The sequence below is a fragment of the Brugia malayi genome (assembly GCF_000002995.4).
Source record: "Brugia malayi strain FR3 genome assembly, contig: Bm_v4_Chr2_contig_001, whole genome shotgun sequence".
Lineage (NCBI taxonomy): Eukaryota > Metazoa > Nematoda > Chromadorea > Rhabditida > Onchocercidae > Brugia > Brugia malayi.
In genome coordinates this window covers 7,733,600-7,751,899 of record NW_025062476.1, presented here as the reverse complement: position 1 = coordinate 7,751,899, position 18,300 = coordinate 7,733,600, and the positions used below count along the sequence as shown (strand labels likewise).

Here is an 18,300-nt window from a genome sequence, read left to right as displayed (position 1 = left end):
TGTTTAGAATAACGCTAATGATTCATTGCTATAAATCAATCCGTTATAAATAGTAAATGTACAATAAATGTACTTCATTGTAAATGCTAATTTGCTAACGACAGATTTATTTTTTGGCCGTCTTTTTGCTCACCACTATAGAATTAAGCACCTATTCCCTTCTGAGGAAAATTGGTAAGGGAGCACATTGTTTTTTTTTTCCAGAATTTCTTATTCCTTTGTCCTATCACATAAAATGATTTTATTCTTTGAGAAATATTCTTACATTATGCCAACAAAACAAAGTATCTCACAGTGGACCTCACGTATTATTTCATTTGACAAAATTGTATGTTTATTGACCATGTGGATTGCATGAAACGAGTGTGGAATGAGTTCGCCACTTTACTGTTCGTTTATTGCGCGTTATTTTCTACTGTTCATTCAATATTTACTATTCAATTCGTATACGCCACTCTGACGTCATTGTATTTGGCTCTGGATTGCGTTTATTGTATTTGGCTCTGGATTAATAAAATATTATTGGAATTTGAAGCTGCACAACTGTGCTATCTATAAATTCGGATCAAAAAATGGAATATATTCTAATCAAGCAAGTTTCCGCTTACGGATAAAAATATCCAGTGACTTTATCATTTCGTTTACCTTTGGAATAAAATATTATTGGAATTTGAAGCTGCACAACTGTAATGGATTAATAGCTTAGCACCTCAGTACTGCTACTGCAAGACAAGACAAAAGTATTTTAATATGTAGAGATGAAATGTTGATTAACTGAAATACCAAATTTACGGCAAAGTATGATAACTTGTAATTTTCATTTTCACCTCTGCTAATTTTCTCCTTTGCAACTCATATTCCCACTAATCAATGTTGATTCGAAGTTGCTGGTGATTGTCCAATCTGAATAAATAATATGTGCAAATCAAGTTCTATAATTGTACAACTTATCTTCCATAATTTCCTAAATATTTACTTCCTTTCGTTTGCAACAACTGTTAATAATAAGTGTTGATTTGCAATAACGCACTGCTGTGTTGCTAATGCTATATGTGCGCGGTTCTTCATTTTATGTAGAATAAATTATCAAATTACAAATCGTTCCGACCAGTGTTTTGTCGGTTGAATGCCAAAAAGTATGGTTGCACAAATGTAGTTTGGACAAGGAAAAGAGACTTAAGCAGTGGATAAATTTGAAATGTAGTAGTTCATGTTTTAGTCTCACTTTAGGAACATCTTCGGCAGAAATGATATTTATTGGCATCTTCAGCATTTCTGGTGACCTTTGTGAATTTATTTTAAATATTTCTTTTGGTTCCAAATCATTTGGCTCACAAACGAAATAATGGAATACTAATTTATCAGATTTTGCTGGACCTGTAAACAGGTATAGGCATTTAACATAATTGTATGTATTTATATAATAGAAATTAATTTCATGATCGTTTTTCCTTTTTCTCAAAATTAATCCCATAAAATATGATTTGTTTGCAACTATTTATGAACTATTGTTTTAAAGATCGTATTTTGAATTCCTGTAATGATCAAGAATCAAAGAAGAAGAATGTTGCATCCCAGCACAAATGTTAAGACAAAACTGCAACTTCAGTGACTATTCCTGCTTTGTTGATGCTTTCTTTTCTGGACCGCATAATCCTATCACTCCTTTACGTAGAAATTTATTTTGGATTTTATAAATCAATGAATTGAAATACCAGGCAGTCTTGTTATCACAATATTACCACATGAACCTGGCTCAATGAACATGTAAACTGGGCTTACTCGGAACAAGTTATTATCGCTACAACGTACCTACAATTATATATTTAAGATTATCACTCCTGAAATGTCATTAGTCGTTGTCATTTACTATATGTTAGCCTTGAGAGTGATGTAACTTTTAATAATACAAGAATTAACTTGAAAGCCAACTAAGTTCTCATTATTTTCTAATGACATGGCAGTAGCATTTATGAATATTTTAGATACCTTTTACCCACACTAACATATACATTCTTCTCCTTTCTACTTCTCTATTTTGTAAGTCTTATTTGTCAAGCGGATATAAGCAATAAACGATCCCCACTTTTACAGCAAGTCGCTTTTCACTTATGTTAACAAGCATATGTTCTGATTTCCCGCCATTCGCAAGAAAAACTGCCGTTTCTGGATCTACAGATAATGCTGGTTCTCCTTTCTGTGTCGGCGCAGTTGCCATATCTTATTTCCTTTGTTTATTTGATAAATTATGATATTATTATGATATATCAATTATGATATATCACAATTATGATATTATTTGTTTAAGCTGGTGACCTTTGCAAGTAACTTTCGGAAGATTCTGGAAAAATATGGATAATTGCATAATTCACTCGTGCCGCTCATATGGTTTTTATAGTATCTGACTAGTTAAAATTCTTTGCTATTATTCATTAGAAATTCCTACTTACGGCAATTGTATGTTGGAAATAAGAACTCACTGCAACAGATACTTGCAAGTTTGTTTAAAGAAAGACCGTCTCTCAGATTATAGAAATGCAAAATACATCTCAGATAAATTTCAAAACTTAAATACTAAGTGTTATCATGCAGTCGTTAGAGAACATGAAAGCACGGTAACTGATTTTCATGTTTTGTTTCAATAAATTTTGAAAGATATTTAGTCCTCGACCCATATGATGCTGAATCTCTCAATCATTTACATATTCTAGATTTTGACTTTCTCATATTTTTCGAACATTTAAATTTTGTAATTACTGATTTAAACATAAATTTAGGCGGCTAATTACTTTGAATTTTTGTTCTTTGAAATACAACTGAAATAACAGCTTAAATTGTCCTGTTTTGTGCAACCATCACCTCCTTCTCCATTTAACTTTGCCATAACATTTCAATATCATGAACATTATAGTCCATTATTTTCACTGCAATTATATCAAGTTGTGATCACATCTGCTGTGGTTTACTGCAACTTTGCTTATAAATGCTGCTTCAGTCGTTTAGCTGATTTAGAGAAAATAAATTTTCATATTAACTTTATTATTTCATGAGATGCATAAGAAATTAACAAATTACATTTTTATCTTTCTTATTAGCAATTTCAAAGGATTTCATTTGGGTAAATGCAAAGGGTTTAAACGAATATCCATGACCGTCATAGAATTTGCTTTGAAATTCAACCCTGCAATGAAGTTTTTTTGAAAAAAATAATTCGTAGGAAAATCAATTTTCAGAAATGCATATAAAATAGTTAAATAACACTTAAAATATATATTTTCATAACCTATACAAAATAGTGGTCGCAGCTAATTCCGGAATCTAAAAATTGTTGGTAATTTAAGCAGTACCAATGTAGTCGTAACACATGCAAGAAAGTAGAAAGTCCTTCCATTAATATCAATATAGCAAATGTGAGCATTCCGTACAGCCAAAATATAAGATACAACACTGGACCACCTAACCAAGTATTCAATGAAAAGGCCATACTAAGCACCATTGACCACAGAACTTCAGAAAGCTCTGGAATTACAATTAAATAAACTTTTCTTTCCCTTGAATTCCAAGAACCTTCCAGTTAAGTTTGAATTTTTGTTTGATTCAGAAAAGATTTTGAAATTAGATCAAAGTGAATTATGAAATACTTACGCGCATGAGCCAAAGAAAGTGCCCAAAGGCGAAGATAAGAGGCAGTATGTGATATGCATCCAAGTACGAATTCAATCGTATGAATTCCTTGGTACATCATAACATCCATAAAATCAAACTGTAAATTATTATGATTCACATAAAAGTGAAAAATTTTCCACCAAATCCCGAAATTCATTAAAGGAATTAAATATAGCAAAGCAACTCTCTTGTAACCCTTTGCTGTATATTTCAAAGTATTGGATATTCATGTGCTCATAATAAAATAAAGAAAAATATACGCCATTGAAAAAATGAGATGATTTCTGCAGTGCAAATGAGTAGGATAGTTTTCGAACCAACCTTCACTGCATAGGTATCAATGTTGGCAACTTCGTCATGTGCGATTTTCTGAGTTTTGAATTTTAGGTAAATAGGTTTCACTAAAAGCATTACTGGTATGCAAAGTACAGTCAGCATTAAAAGACCTTTCTCGACCATACCCTGCAGTCATATGATTCGAACTTTTTGATTTTCGTTTTTTAAAAATGAAAATATTGTTAGGATAAATTCTATCGGAAGAGTAACTGGAAACTGATATGAATAATTCCTACACTACAAAGTTAGAATGACTTCAGTGCGATGGAACCGAACAAATAATTTTTTTTTGCATTCTACAGTCTTAATTTCAAGTTACGGTATTTTCTTTCCGTATTTTATGAATTCGACTGACCATATTAAGAATCTCAAGAACCATACATTATTTTTAATTCATTATATATCACTATAATAACTTTATTACCTGATTTGGATACCATTCGTGTAAATAACATTGCTCGAACTCGCTAGATGAAGATCGATTCCAGAAACCTTCCTTCCGTGGTTTTAGCATGCACATGTTGATTAATCCGATCAGAAGTGATGGAGCGCAATGTGATCCTGGATAAAAGAAGCCGAAAACATTACCCGGTATGGAGCTGAACATCAACCACTTAACCGTTATCTATAAAAGAGATGATATCTGTCTGTTACTCTCACATATAGCTGTTTATTTAAGGTATTTTTTTTTAGAAATTTCGTGAGAAGAATTAGACAAAATCTCTCGACTGAATAAATGAACTCGACTATATATATATATATATATGAATAAATAAACCTACAAGAAGAAAGAAAAGTAAAAGTATTACCAAAATTTTTTTACATTTCTCAAAATCAGAGAACCATTGAGTGAAAATATAAACTTTACCTGAATACATAGATAAATCAGCATACAGGATAGAAACAAAATCTGTGGAATAAATGTGAAGTAAATATCAATTGTTGATCGAAAATACCTGCAAAATTATGCACATCAGTTCTTACCACTAATTTAATTTTAATTTTTTTTTGTTAATTTAATTTGAATAACTTAATTTTCTCCATAACTGTTGTACCATATGTCCTTTAAAAAAAAAAAAAAAATTACTTGTTTTTTTTGAAAAGAAATAACGACTAAAAGAACCGAAACGAACAAGTAATTCATTAAGCTCAGTATAACACCAAACGTCATTTGTATGATGCCAAAAACAATGGATGCTTTCATTTTCATTGAATTTGTAAATGTTAGCCGATTTTCTGCCAAATTCCAAACAGGATCTAAACCAAAAACATATGGACCCTGCAAATCTCGTATAAGTTGTCAAGAAGCGATATTTCCTTTAATTATTAGCAAAGTGAAATCTTTTCGAAAGCGAAAGCACAGTGGTTCAATCAAGAATGAAGAAATTCAAAAAATGGTAAAAATCTAGTTTGCTCTTCAGAACAAATGAGAATTTACTTTGTCTCTGTCGTAGGCATACTGTGGCGGCAATATTAAATCAAATTGCATATCAACTGGCGTTAATTCCAACAAACTAGATCTTAAAGTTTTTATGATAATAACAGTATTTGAATGATAATAGTATTGAAATGGAATTGTGATAAATTCTATTCTTATACAAAGCAAGGTAATGAAAATGTAAGCGGTAAGTGGCAAGCATGAGTGTATATTGAGTACTTAATGCAATAATAATTTTCTTTGAGGACTTCTTTAAAAATTAATCCAGATGTTCCTGACATCTGTTAAACAATTAAAAGACATAAACAAGCAAAAGATAACAAAATCTTACTTGTAAGGATTGTACCAGCTACTACCAAATAAATTCATCGAACGCGAATAAAAATCATTATAGATGAAGCCTGTATAAATTGAAAAAAGTCCCATTAAAAGAATGATATAACGTCCACAGTAGAATGATCCCATTATCTGCAATATTCCTAAAACTTTCCCAAGACTAAACTTTTGAAAGTACAAATTTATACAAACTTTGCAAATTTTTATAAACATTACAGAAACGAAATCTCTCAAAGCACATAAGCTTGATTGCTGATTTATTATTGTATTATGAAAAAGAATGCAGAATTTAAGAATCCTGCGTATAATATATTATTAACAGACTTCATCATCGATTTTGATTTTATTTTCGAATAGAATGAACGCAAGAGCAACAAAAAACATGATTAAGCCATGACCAGCGTCGCCGAACATTACCGCGAATAGGAATGGAAATGTTATCATTGTCCATGGAGCTAAAATATCACAGTAGTCCGAAGTAGGTGTTATATATAAAAGTTAAAATGAAATGGTTATTAAAAAGGTCATGATGTCTTGTTTACGAAACAAAACAGATAACCTGGATTTATTTCGCGGTAAGTTGCTATACTGTAGGAATTAACGATGCTTTGAAAAATTTTTGTGAATTTGTTGACACGAAAATATGTTGGTGGCACTTTGTTCGTTTCAATTTGGCACAAGAAGACATAGCCGTTTTTTTCCTGTGCAAGCTTTATTTAAGTCATAATACTTTAATTTGAAGCCTCATCGTGATTCGTTTGACTTTATCAATTTCGTTTACTTCTAGGATAAATGGCAACAAATATTGTATAATATACCATGCCAGTTTTATCGAAGTTTTTTCGAACACGTATTATATCAGCTGTCGGAATCCAGCATTCAGCGATTAGATATCGTTGAGTGATGTCAACATTGCACATGTTCATCACCATGAATATAGCGGTCATCTTTTGCAACTGGATTTTTTTTTTTTATCTTTTAATATGAGCTTATGACACTATTCAGAATTTATTTTGTCATTTTACAAAAATTTATTTTAACGGATATTTTTGCTTTCGCTACCATTGTTTAAAAAAGGAAGTTTTTCTTTTCCGGAATTTTAGGTTGAGCTGTAAAGTCATTTTAGCACTAAAAACAAATAAATTTTCATTCAATTTGCAATTGAACTAAACTTAGAGAGACTGATTACTTTCTAAGCATATGACATGATACTTAGAAAGTAATCAAAATTTCTAACACAGTTTGCAAGAAATCAGGAGATATTTCAAATAAAATATAATAAAATAGATCGTTTAACGAACTTTTATGTCCCATTCATGAGCTTTGAAAGCAGCTGCTCGGAGCAATGTGTTACGATATTTCCTTGTTTCTTCAATGATCGATTTGATTTCAGCCACACGTCCAAATAAACTTGTTACATGTAATACTCGGTTGTTTGCTGGATCTTTATAATCGTATATTTTTGCTTGGTAGCTAAAATCAATTGCTAACTTAATTTCCCACTCGAAAATAACACTACACCATAAAAATACGACACTTTCACTGAAACGAACCACTTGCATATCTTTCTCACTCGCAATCCAAGTACTGCACCAGAGAAAAATACCATGAAGACATCTTTCGGTGTTATATCATTCTGAAAAAACATAATGACAGAAAAAAATGCAAACAAATTTTTCGAATATGGAATTGGAAAATGAAATATCCAAAAGTCTTGTTACTAAATGATATTGGATGACTAATCAATCAATTTCTAACACAAATGTTTATTTAAAAAAGAAATGATCGGGGAGAAAAAATGTAGAGGGAAGAATGGATATCTGTTTTATTCAAATCAAAATTACTAAAAAGACCTACAAGTAAAGGATCTTCGCTGAAATCAATAGTGACAGTGCGTACAAAAACATTCAGACCACACGTTCGCCAAAGTAAGCGTTCCAATGCCGTTGAATGACAGCGTTCCACAATTCCGGCAACAAAACTGCAATAACTTTATTTATTTAACAAATATTTGCGCTTAATTATTCTTAGAACTTTAAGTTTTTCACTAAATTTTTACACACTGTAAAATTTATAGATTTTGAAGTACTTGTTACCAAAATTACTAAAGAAATCAAAAAGAAATGAGAAATAAGGTTGCGTAAGTAAGTGGAAGGAAGGAACTAATCGGTCTAGTATTGATTACCTAAAACATACTCATTTTACATTAAGCAGAATGCATACAATAGTTCAAATTTGACAAGAAATACGAAAAAGCAATGAATTGATCACAAATCCTAACTTTTTAGACTAATAATGCTTTAGACGAAATTTAACATCTAACTTTTCGCCGGAGAATATACTTGACATCCGGTCTGGGATAATGCTGTCCTTTCTCCCTATCATCACATTGGTCAGTTTGCGACGGATGGCACCAATACCGGAAGTTGGATTTTCCATTCCTAACAATGACTGTCTAGCTTGTTGTCGCTGTCCCTACAAATATAAAAATTTGTTGGAAATTTTGTTTGCTTAATCTTGTTTCTGTTTCTTTAAAAAATTGGTGTTATCAAATTACTTTTTCATTTCCCGCTTTTTCGAAAGTTTCGAGAACTCCTCATCAAAAAGATTAACATTTTATTTTACTTATACTCAAATGCTTACATCTGTGAGGAGTTGCTGCACTTTATTGATGCACTGCATGCATTCATTTAGCTGTGCATAATTATTCATCAAATTTTTCATATTCTTGTTGTTTTCTAGGAGTTGTTCTTCAATTTCCTCAATTTCAGTCTGAAAATTGATTCCAGAACAAGTTTAATTAAAATCCCGAATTTCCAAGATTTGAAGGTAATTACAAGTACTAAAGCAAACTGTCTGATTAGGAAAGTTTTTTAAAGTTGTTTTCAGTGGGGAAGTTTAGAATGTCGTATACGGTAATTTATTATCTACACTTTTTTTTTTAGAATACTTAAGTATCTGACGTACTTCGAGCGTGTTCATTTCGCTTGGTCGTGGTGCAGGAACAAACTCATTTAATCGCGGTATTGGGATGGAATCTGCTAGAATCTGTTCTTCAATAAACTCTAAATAATGCTTGTTAACTGAATATACAAAATATTGTTCGATTCTTTTAAGATATATTTTATATGACTGAATAGTATAACTAATGATTGAGTGGAATAAAAGAACGTCATATAAAATTAGACTAAGAATAATACTTAATTTTTGCGCAAGCAGATCGCATCGTTTCAGATCACCAACAAAACGCCTTTGGAGTGAGCTCATTTCAGAATTCAACTGAAATGTAGGAAATTTCCGGCTAAAATTAGACAAATAAAGGCAGTCAGTAAAACGGATGAAAATTATAGCTAAATTATTTGTCATACTTAATTTCAATTGTTTAATTTAAACCGTGATATTTAAAGCCGTAGTATTTTTGAAATTTTTAATACCAATCATTAATAGTGTTGTTGAAAAAACAGGTCGAGTTAGTGGACCGACCTAGCACTGAGAACCTGCAATCGCAATAAAGAGAAAAGAAAAGCCATGTGAGATAGGTTGAAAAGAGAATGACAAATTATGAAACACATTCTGGATGGGATTAAGCATGATAAGAACATTAAATGTAGAAGGAAGTATTAGCGAGAGTTGTAAGTTTCGGCAGAATATGCAGATATTCACTTTTCCTTTAGTTTTATCCTGGTTTGGTAAAATTATTAAGTAAAGAAAATAAACCGCCTATTCCGCATGTGAAATCATGAAACACTTCCCGATTACACTAATCTGATGCTTATTCTATACTTTAGTGATTCAAATTCACCTAAACATTCTAAGAAATCATAAGTTAACCAACATCAATGAAATGTACGACACCCAGTTCGCCAAGTTTCGCTATTTCATCATATGCCATCTCGGAATGCAGAAAGAGCTGACAAAGAGACATTAGTTCACTGCGATATAGGGAACCCATCCTGCTTCCAGTCGTACTCTGCGAAAGATTTATCCATAGTTCATAACATTAGTACTAGTTAAAAATAAACGATTAGAGATACCTATAGAACGTCGGAAGTTTTCCAGGTTTCTTATACTAATTATGAATATGCTGAATAACCAATTCAAATAACCAATACTTTATTGTAGGAACCTTCTTCAATTTTCTCCAAATCAAAATACATTCTAGAAAAGTACGAAGCACCCATGAATTCTTGGATAATGGTTGGGTTTTGCTTCATCATTTTACACTTAAGCAAAACTACTAAATCGGTTGATGAAAAAACCAACAAACAACCAAACGAATTCTCTCCACTCAAACACCAAACTCTTATCTGTTTACCAAATTCCTTAAACTGCAAAAGCATTCACACACACTCTATTTGCAAATGATGTGCTCTCTGATCATCAAATATTTTGCCAACATGAGTGGGTTTAGATTAATTACATTAAAAACAAATATATTTACTCTCTTGTCTTCATTAGATTTAATTCACACATCAGAGGGGTAAACATAGTTTTTATTGCATTGTTCTTTCAATATATCATTAAGTAATATCTGAATACATCCTTTATCAGAGCTTGACGCTGAGACGTCTATCATGATATTTTCAGAGATTGCAAACTTATTATACAACACGGCTAACCATTTCGACACATGAAACTTTTGCTACTCAGCTATTATACAAAGAAATAAAAGCTCACAAAACAATATAATAGATACAGTTGTCGAGAATCATCAGCTACTTAGAGCAACTGAATTTTAAGTCCAACACAAAACAACTCCTGTATAAATGATTGGTCCATAATGCAAAAGTTTCATGTGGTCTTTTAAGTTCATAAGTTTTTTCTTCCAGCCCTTTTAGCTCTTGAGAAAATCCTCTTCTCATTAAATTGAGAAACAATCAGAAGCATAAATTTTGCTAAAAGCTAACGTATATACAAAAAAACTATTCGATGACGGCCTTCATCCTGTAATTTATGGTTTTCCAGTGCATTTTCAGCATTTCTGATTCTCTTATTTCAGTTGCGATTTTTTCACGACTAACGTTTTTTACGACCAATGACCTATATCCTTCTTCGAAAGTTCGGAACATTAAAAAAGAAAAAGCTCTTGATCTAGTGTCACCCAAAAAATCGCAGATAATTTAATTTGGAGTATACAAAAACCCACTCCCTTCTGAAAGCATTTCTAGCTGATCCTTCTCAACAAAAATGTGACCGATCAGAAAACAAAACAAGACTTTTCTATTTATTTATTTTTCGTATTAGATGTATACAGTAGCAGCATGTCTATTCAAATGAGCTCGGATTCTGGCAATAGAGAATCGAGTGCTCCACAAAGTAAAAAACCGGACCTACCACATGAGGATAAAAAATGTATCAAAATTTCACCATGTGACTTAAATTACAAATGATATAGCATTTTTTTTAAAACGTTTGGTAGCTCTGACAAAGTTTTCGCAATTTATTTTGCAAAATGGGTAAAGTGAAAGAATAGGAAAGACAAAACTTTGCTTCTCCTTTGCATTTAAGATAAATAGTAATAATAAGGGATCAAGTTAGGAAGTAGTGTACATTGTTTTTTACAAAAGACCGATAAAAAATGATAAAAAATTTTGGGAGTGTTCCTAGTTAAAATAACAAGATATAAACACATACTAATACAATGAAGAAAAATATTAAACTATAAAAACGTCTCTACTTGGTTAGCTTTCCACCTTGTAATCGCCATCATCACATTCCTCATCCTGCGTCCATTCGTCGCGCATTTCTGTACTCACACTACCAAAAAGATAGTCCCATGTCCAAGATACTTTCTCATCATTCACTTCTTCTTCCAAACACAAAAATCGTGACAGAAGTGATAAATCTAAAACAAAATCGACAATTTTAAAATTTCAACAGAGTTCTCCCAAAATCTTTTTCGGTAAATAACGCAAAAAAAAAAAAAATTCAATTTACCAGAACAAAACAGTTTGAAAACACGATTTTTTTGCGCAAAGTATTTAGAGAAAAAAAAGTTACTTCCTTTTTCTTTTTGGAAGCAAATTACCTATATCATCCAATTTAGCTAATGAAACATTTTTCGCATTCATAAACTCGAACTGACACACGGTTGATACCTGATTGATGTTTATGACCGGAGCATTAGCAACATCATGCAAAACCTATTGCAAACATGAAATCATATAATAGCAAGATCAAACGCCTAAGAACGAAATACCAATACGGATAAAGAAATTTACTCTTCCACAAGTTACAAGAAATTTATTGCCGATTATACATGACCACAAAATTGTCTTAAGGAAATATTTCGAAATTTAAGCAAGCATGAAAAACAAACCCCTTCCAAACAAGGTGCCTCCAGGCTCTGAGAAATGAGATTTTCTGAAATGAAAGATCATTTATCTTCCCAAATAACAGAAGGCTCTTGCTATAAATATCATAAAGACAGTTCCTCTCTAACTATGCCTTATGTATAAGATTCACGATAAAATAACCTTATAAAGATTAGAAACTTCCTTAATAAAAGCTCGCACTAACCATTCCTACAGTTCGAAGCTTCGGATGCAACGATGTTTGTTTCTGCCTTGTTTTCACTCTTTGACCCAAATTTGGAATTTGAGCGATATGTTGGCCTTCGAAATAACCCTAAAAACCCATTCAATAATTTAACAATACAAAAAAACAGCTCCAAAACTGCTTAACTCTAAGCATAATGAAAATTATCAAAATGATAATGAAAGTTCACTAATTAAAAGATGAAAGGCCGACAATAGAGCAATCTTTATAAACTATACAGATAGAAATTAACAATCGATGCGCTTATAACTGCAGCGCTTTGAGTAGCAGGCCAATTCTACTATTCCTGCCCTAGAAAAGCACATAAAAAATCAAGACCAGTTGAAAGTGAGACCTGTAAGAGGCCGTTTGATAGTGTCCTTCAAGTCGTGGCTGGATTCTTTGCAGAAAAGACCTTTAATAGTAGTGGTGGATGTATCTTTGAAGATGTTTCCCAATGGGCTTTTTCTAATACCGCTATTTTCTCGTTCCTTCACGCGCAGGTTTAGAGTTATATTCGAATCTCATGAAAATTTTGATTAGGACAATTCACGGCTCATTAGTTTATCTTCTTTTCCAAACTTCTCACTTATAAAACTGTGTGACTAAACCAAAAAAGAATTCTATGCAGAGAATCCATAAGCCTTGAAAGAGGAATACAACCATGCTTTAATACTTCGAACAACCATACATACATACAATAGCACAAGCAGAAATGAATGCTTTCTGAGGACTCATAGCTAAAATGAATTGAAGTGTTGAAGAAAGTAGTATTGAATCAAACTTATGATACCAGTGGAGTCGCTAATATCGTCACTACGGTCACGGGCCAATGTCACCAGTCGATCAGCGAAGCGACGACGTCCTCGTCGAATTCGTGGCTTGCTGTCTATTCCAATGTTAATATCCATTCGTCATCATGAACTTCTTCCTTTTCCATTCAACCATTATGAGAAAAATAAGTGAAGTCATAAAGTATGAGGCTGCTCATAAAACAACCAATACAAATGTAGTAATGTCACTTAAAACTTTATCTGACAAAGACCAGATGGTAGAAGCCATCACGGGATTAGAAACGCGAAGCAAAGGAAGACTTGCAAAGATTTAGCGGGATAAGATAAAATGATAGTGTTTATCTCTGGTTCTTGTCTGCTTTTCACCACAAGGTGAAGTGGATCTGAAACAGGGTTTCAGAAACAGTCCTTATGGGACTTCATATACTAATTTTTTGATACGTCCCAAAACAAGACACTTGCAAAAATAGCACGCTCTTCTCCATAAAATCGTCGCCTTAACACTCCGTAGCGATCACCGAACATCCAGTTTGCACAACGCAAGAAAAAACTCACACGTAACTCATACGACAGGGATGAGACAACTGATTGCATAGCAGACAGCTAAAAGTAGGGCCGCAATACTCTCCCAATGCGTGGTCAGGTGGTGAGGATGCGAGGGTCAATACAGGAAAAGATGTAGAGAGGCAGAGGCAACATGGGAAGAGGTATAAAAGGGCTAAGGCGGGTGCAATCGGGGCAGAGTGAGGAAGAAGTCCTGGACTGGACGGTTCGCTCTGATCGGACGGGGATGGGGTAGGCGTAGGGTATGTGGGTGGTGGATGTGTGTTGCCATGTTGTACCGTACCATTGTACGGTACTGTACTCTGCTGTGCCGTGCTGTACTGCTCAGTACCGCATTGCTGTCCGCTGCAGAGTGGTTCCGGAATGAAACGTTGGGGATATAAGCCCGCAATTATAATTTGCATTCTAGAGTTCAAAGCGGGGGAGGGATAATAGTGGCGCATGCATGCATACTCATCCATGTCTTGCTGCTTGTTTACCTAGAAAACAGCAAGAAGCAGTAGCGGCAGCGGTGTTAATACCAGTAGCAAGAAAAGAGCGAGCAGTAGCGTGACGACTGTACCCTCAGCAAAGAAGCGCTGCATGCAGCAGCAGCACCCAGCGGCAGCATCCAACAGCGGCTTATCAGTAGCGGTACCAACAGTTGAACCCACAACAGTAACTGTCGTTGATCGCCTCAAGCATCAACTTCTTCAGGCCTATGACAATGTAAGCACTGTTGTTCAATGCTCTCCATCAGCCAGCAATCCACCACTGCGAAAACGCAGTAGACACTGCATGTAGCGTGTGCCGTTGCATGACGTATTCCTGTATTGCTATCAGTACCTGCTACATAAGATGTTTTGTGTATGCTTAACAGGGATGGGTCAAATCTAGTAACCGGGACTCAACCTATAAAGTAATTTGGCTAACCTGTTGCACTGCCTCGAATTCCCAGCGGTGGGGTATGTTTTTTTTAACACTAATGAGCATAACGAGAAAGCGACAGCAGACGAGGATGGAATATGACGTACAACTATTTGCAGGGCGACACAAAGCAGGCCACGGATGTGATCATTAAATTGGAGAAGTCCAATTTGACGAAGGAATTACTCGAGGTGAGAATATCAGTGACTTTCACCCAAAATTGAGAAGTGAAGGAGATGAGCTGGGTTACGTCTCAGAGAGTGCGCAGATGTAGAGAGGGGTTGCTCTGCACGGCATGCAGCGCTGATTACTTCACAGGAGAGCATTCATTCTGACATCTAACCTACTCGATCAACCCACCCTTTTCCCGCTGCATTCACGCATAGGACTGAACCTAACCCATGTAGTCGACACACGGGCTGTTTGCGGGTGGAGCTATCTCTCCTCTTACTCTCTCGTCTTCCTTTGATCTCACTGGGAGCGATCGATGGACAAAGTGAACTGAATGGCAGTGCTCTTCTCCCATAATGCTGCATGTGCAGAAGGCAGTGATGGTGATTACTTATTGTTCAGATCGTTTGTGGGAGAGGAGGAGAGAAAGAAGAGAAAAGAAAACAGGGTAGGGAGTTTGATGTGTCGAGGACAAGTGTGATAGCTCGGTGTGGTGAATGTAATGCAGGGCGAGTGGAGAGATGAGAGGTTGGACATATCAGCTCCGGGACTGCTTTGGTACACCAGAGCAACCGATATATTGACGGGTTGTTAGGTACGTCGATGGTTGCGAGTCTTATACGCAGAGTGTGCTTCAATGAAGGTAGATCATCTGTTCATACCGATGGCTGTTGGCAGCTAATTGGATGGATTAAATAGGAAAGATCATGTCGATGAAATAAGTCAGCTAATTCTGGCGCGTACCTATGACGGATATTTTCCCCTCTTTCAGCCCAGATCGTAGTGAATTTCTGTTTCTGTTAAGATTCATACTAGTTGTTATTTGTTTACGTCTTGTTTATATATAAAAGATTGTGAATATATAAAACAAATAGTACGGATATGGGAATAATTCGGAAAGCTAACAAAGCCAAACAGTAAGAAATGTGGCGTCTATACGGAAGTCGGCCCTTGAATCTCACACTCTTATTTGAAAGAGATACCATGAGATTCAAAGTATTGGTAACATGCATGAAAGCATATTATGGCGCCCGAAAAAAATTGCAAACCGTTGATAGCACATTTAGTTTGTGCAATAAAAATATAAATTCTTTCGGTTGAAAGAAATTGAAATGAAAGACTGCAGTGAGAAATTGAAGTGAGTGATTGAAATATGAGGGAAATTGTGTGTTTGTTTTGCATTTTTCAAAAGTGGTTGTTTTACACTTTTCACTACCAGGATTTGATCTATGTATATGAATTGCAGATGACAAGAGTTGGTGCTGTAGTAAATGACATCCGGAAAAAAGTGGCTCAGTCAGCACCTGAGCTATCGAAGCGGTGTCGAACGTTGATCAAATGTTGGCAGAAATTGGCTGAACCGAAACCAACGTCTAGTGGTTCTTCTTCTGCCAATGGTACTCCCAGCTACGCTTCTCCGGCAGTCAAGAAGGGTCTTACGCCAGGTACCCCTGCGAGGGGTCCACGAGTTATTTCCGGTGGCAGTCCACGCCTTACACCTGCTGAAAAATCTCGCTTTACAGCTTTGCCCAGTTCAGTTCCTACGCCATCTGAAAGTTCCGGTGTGATTATTTTCCCACTTTTTTTATTGTCAATGTAATTATAAATGTGAAGCATTATAGATGGTGATTGTCTCACAGGTTCGTGGAATACTGATGCTTCACCAACATTTTCAAATGGGCGAACGGTTACTCCTTACCAAAGATCTGAACAAAAAATGTCAGCGAATATTGTAGCGAATACATGGAAATCACATGCAGTTAGTGCTGATCTCACAATAAAAGCAGTCGAAAATTCGCTATTATCAGATGACAGAGTTATTCGAAATGGAAAAAGAAAAGGCGGGGATATTGCAACTTCTGACATAGGTAAGCTTATTGAGTTATTCTTAAGTGTCTTTCTCTGTGTGCAAATTAACCTCTATTCAATATATCATTAACATACGCAAGATATTCAGTATCATATGAAAGCATTCATGTACTTAGGTACATCTCTGTGGAGATGTACATATTCACTGTTACATGTTAACAGGTGCTACAAACGGGTTAAGTGCTACGAAACGTCTGCACTACACTTCTGCCTCAGTGTCTCCAACAGCACCACATCAGTCATTGCTTGCTGCTCGACGTGCTGATGTGAAATCAACGAGTGAGTTGGTTGCACAGTTAACTGAAAATTTACCAGGCTACTTAACAATAAACATATCCCAAAATCATCGTCTCACTGGAAGTGAACATGGCGATAACGAAGGACAGGCAAATATGGTATGCAATACTTACTAAATGCGCAGTAGATTATGTGCAGAAAAAATTGTTTTAAAGAAAAAATGTTCTTCATTTTGAATTGATCAATACTGTAACACTCCTTGACCATTGTCCATTTTTAATACATATTGAGCAGTTAACAGTTATTAACATCATGCTGAAAAGGTTCCAAATTCGTGTCAATAATCCTTTAATTTTCAGGACACGGGTCACATATCTAGAACGCCCATTCTTTTTATTCAAACGGAAGCTTCTAAGAAGAAAGAGAAACGTGGTCGTTCTAAAAAAAATAAAGAAAAGGAAGGAAGGATAAAAGATCAATTTGTCGCCAACGAAAAAGTGATAGCAGTGGACAATGAAAAGTAAATCCTTAATTAACTTATTAATTCGTTAACTTATAAATGTAATTTCTGATATGCACCCAATCAAACATGTATTTCGGAAGTCTCCATACGAGAGTGAGTAGTAGATTTAATCTTGACCATGTAATTGTATTAATGGAACTCACTGTTTTCAGAGCTTCTACATCGGCAATGGGAAATGCTGATTCAGTGCCGGTATTCAATGTAGCAAATAGCGTCCCTTCGACTGATAAAATGGTAGTGCCGACGCGTAACGGGAAGTACGATTGGTATGCAATGCTTCCAAGTTTGGAAACGTTGCGCAATCGTGAACATTTCCGCTCTAAACCCTCCAGCAATCAGCGAAAGTCATACATCGTGAATGTACTGGGCAGGGAGGTAACTTTTTTTCTTCCGAAAGTGAGTCCTTCACATGTGCTGCTGAGTAAACCAAGAATAGCTTCAAGTGATAGGTACCCATTGCAGGTATTGGCCTTGCCTTATATTGATGTTGGTTTGCCAGATTTTCTGGAGTACCAGTATCCAAAACCCGAAAGGTTTTATGCGGAAGAGAATTTCATGTACGGTGCTTCGCGACCAAATTGATTGCCAACATAGGTTTTTGTTTACCCGAATTCAGCAAAAAAAAAAAAAAAAAAAAAAGAAAAAAACTGATGCTTTCCATAACTTAAGTCCATTCACCAGTATCCCATATTGCATTGCATATTTTTTTTTTTTTTTTTGTTATGATTGTAGTTGTTTTCTCTCATTAAGTAATTGATCTCATAAATATATTTCTTTGAATTTTAATTAACCGTTGCTTTAGGATTCTAACTTCTGGTTCTCTGTGCATTATTACAAATTAGATGCCGAAAAAGACAGTTGTTTCTAAGAATTTTCATACACATTAGCAAATTCTTTGAGTTCATCATAAAAGTATGAAAGTA

At 34.6% G+C, this 18,300-nt stretch overlaps 4 protein-coding genes across 6 annotated transcripts; 1 reads left to right on the top strand and 3 right to left on the bottom strand.

Annotated features, from left to right (window-relative positions):
* Positions 1 to 867: 867 nt before the first annotated feature.
* On the bottom strand, positions 868 to 2,218 carry Bm2367 (Uncharacterized protein; the record flags this gene model as incomplete). Its single annotated transcript, XM_001900267.1, has 4 exons — positions 868 to 903; positions 1,226 to 1,377; positions 1,716 to 1,812; positions 2,087 to 2,218. 4 exons carry the CDS (start codon positions 2,216 to 2,218, stop codon positions 868 to 870), a joined length of 417 nt encoding a protein of 138 aa, XP_001900302.1.
* An 845-nt stretch (positions 2,219 to 3,063) lies between these two features.
* Bma-vha-6 (Uncharacterized protein) lies at positions 3,064 to 9,728 on the bottom strand (the record flags this gene model as incomplete). The annotated part of the gene is made up of 20 exons (XM_043078824.1): positions 3,064 to 3,181; positions 3,348 to 3,519; positions 3,646 to 3,763; positions 3,988 to 4,128; positions 4,427 to 4,627; positions 4,871 to 4,958; positions 5,136 to 5,281; positions 5,441 to 5,522; positions 5,772 to 5,908; positions 6,101 to 6,231; positions 6,336 to 6,477; positions 6,595 to 6,732; positions 7,078 to 7,249; positions 7,330 to 7,412; positions 7,634 to 7,757; positions 8,100 to 8,251; positions 8,420 to 8,548; positions 8,744 to 8,841; positions 8,977 to 9,055; positions 9,612 to 9,728. The coding sequence occupies 20 exons, from the start codon at positions 9,726 to 9,728 to the stop codon at positions 3,064 to 3,066; spliced, it is 2,568 nt and encodes an 855-aa protein (XP_042934758.1).
* A 1,729-nt stretch (positions 9,729 to 11,457) lies between these two features.
* Positions 11,458 to 13,224, bottom strand: Bm507 (Uncharacterized protein; the record flags this gene model as incomplete). Its single annotated transcript, XM_043078823.1, has 6 exons — positions 11,458 to 11,621; positions 11,805 to 11,919; positions 12,096 to 12,139; positions 12,296 to 12,403; positions 12,669 to 12,836; positions 13,107 to 13,224. The coding sequence occupies 6 exons, from the start codon at positions 13,222 to 13,224 to the stop codon at positions 11,458 to 11,460; spliced, it is 717 nt and encodes a 238-aa protein (XP_042934757.1).
* A 1,029-nt stretch (positions 13,225 to 14,253) lies between these two features.
* Positions 14,254 to 17,959, top strand: Bma-mdt-26 (Uncharacterized protein; the record flags this gene model as incomplete). 3 transcript variants are annotated; one of them, XM_043078821.1, is made up of 8 exons in its annotated part: positions 14,254 to 14,379; positions 14,697 to 14,768; positions 15,995 to 16,310; positions 16,389 to 16,616; positions 16,780 to 17,012; positions 17,214 to 17,374; positions 17,530 to 17,752; positions 17,840 to 17,959. In XM_043078821.1, 8 exons carry the CDS (start codon positions 14,254 to 14,256, stop codon positions 17,957 to 17,959), a joined length of 1,479 nt encoding a protein of 492 aa, XP_042934755.1. The 3 variants fall into 3 exon arrangements, with proteins under 3 accessions (XP_042934755.1, XP_001900306.2, XP_042934756.1); XM_001900271.2 differs by lacking the exons at positions 14,254 to 14,379; positions 14,697 to 14,768; XM_043078822.1 differs by lacking the exons at positions 14,254 to 14,379; positions 14,697 to 14,768; positions 15,995 to 16,310 and having other exon boundaries at positions 16,466 to 16,616.
* Positions 17,960 to 18,300: the final 341 nt, after the last annotated feature.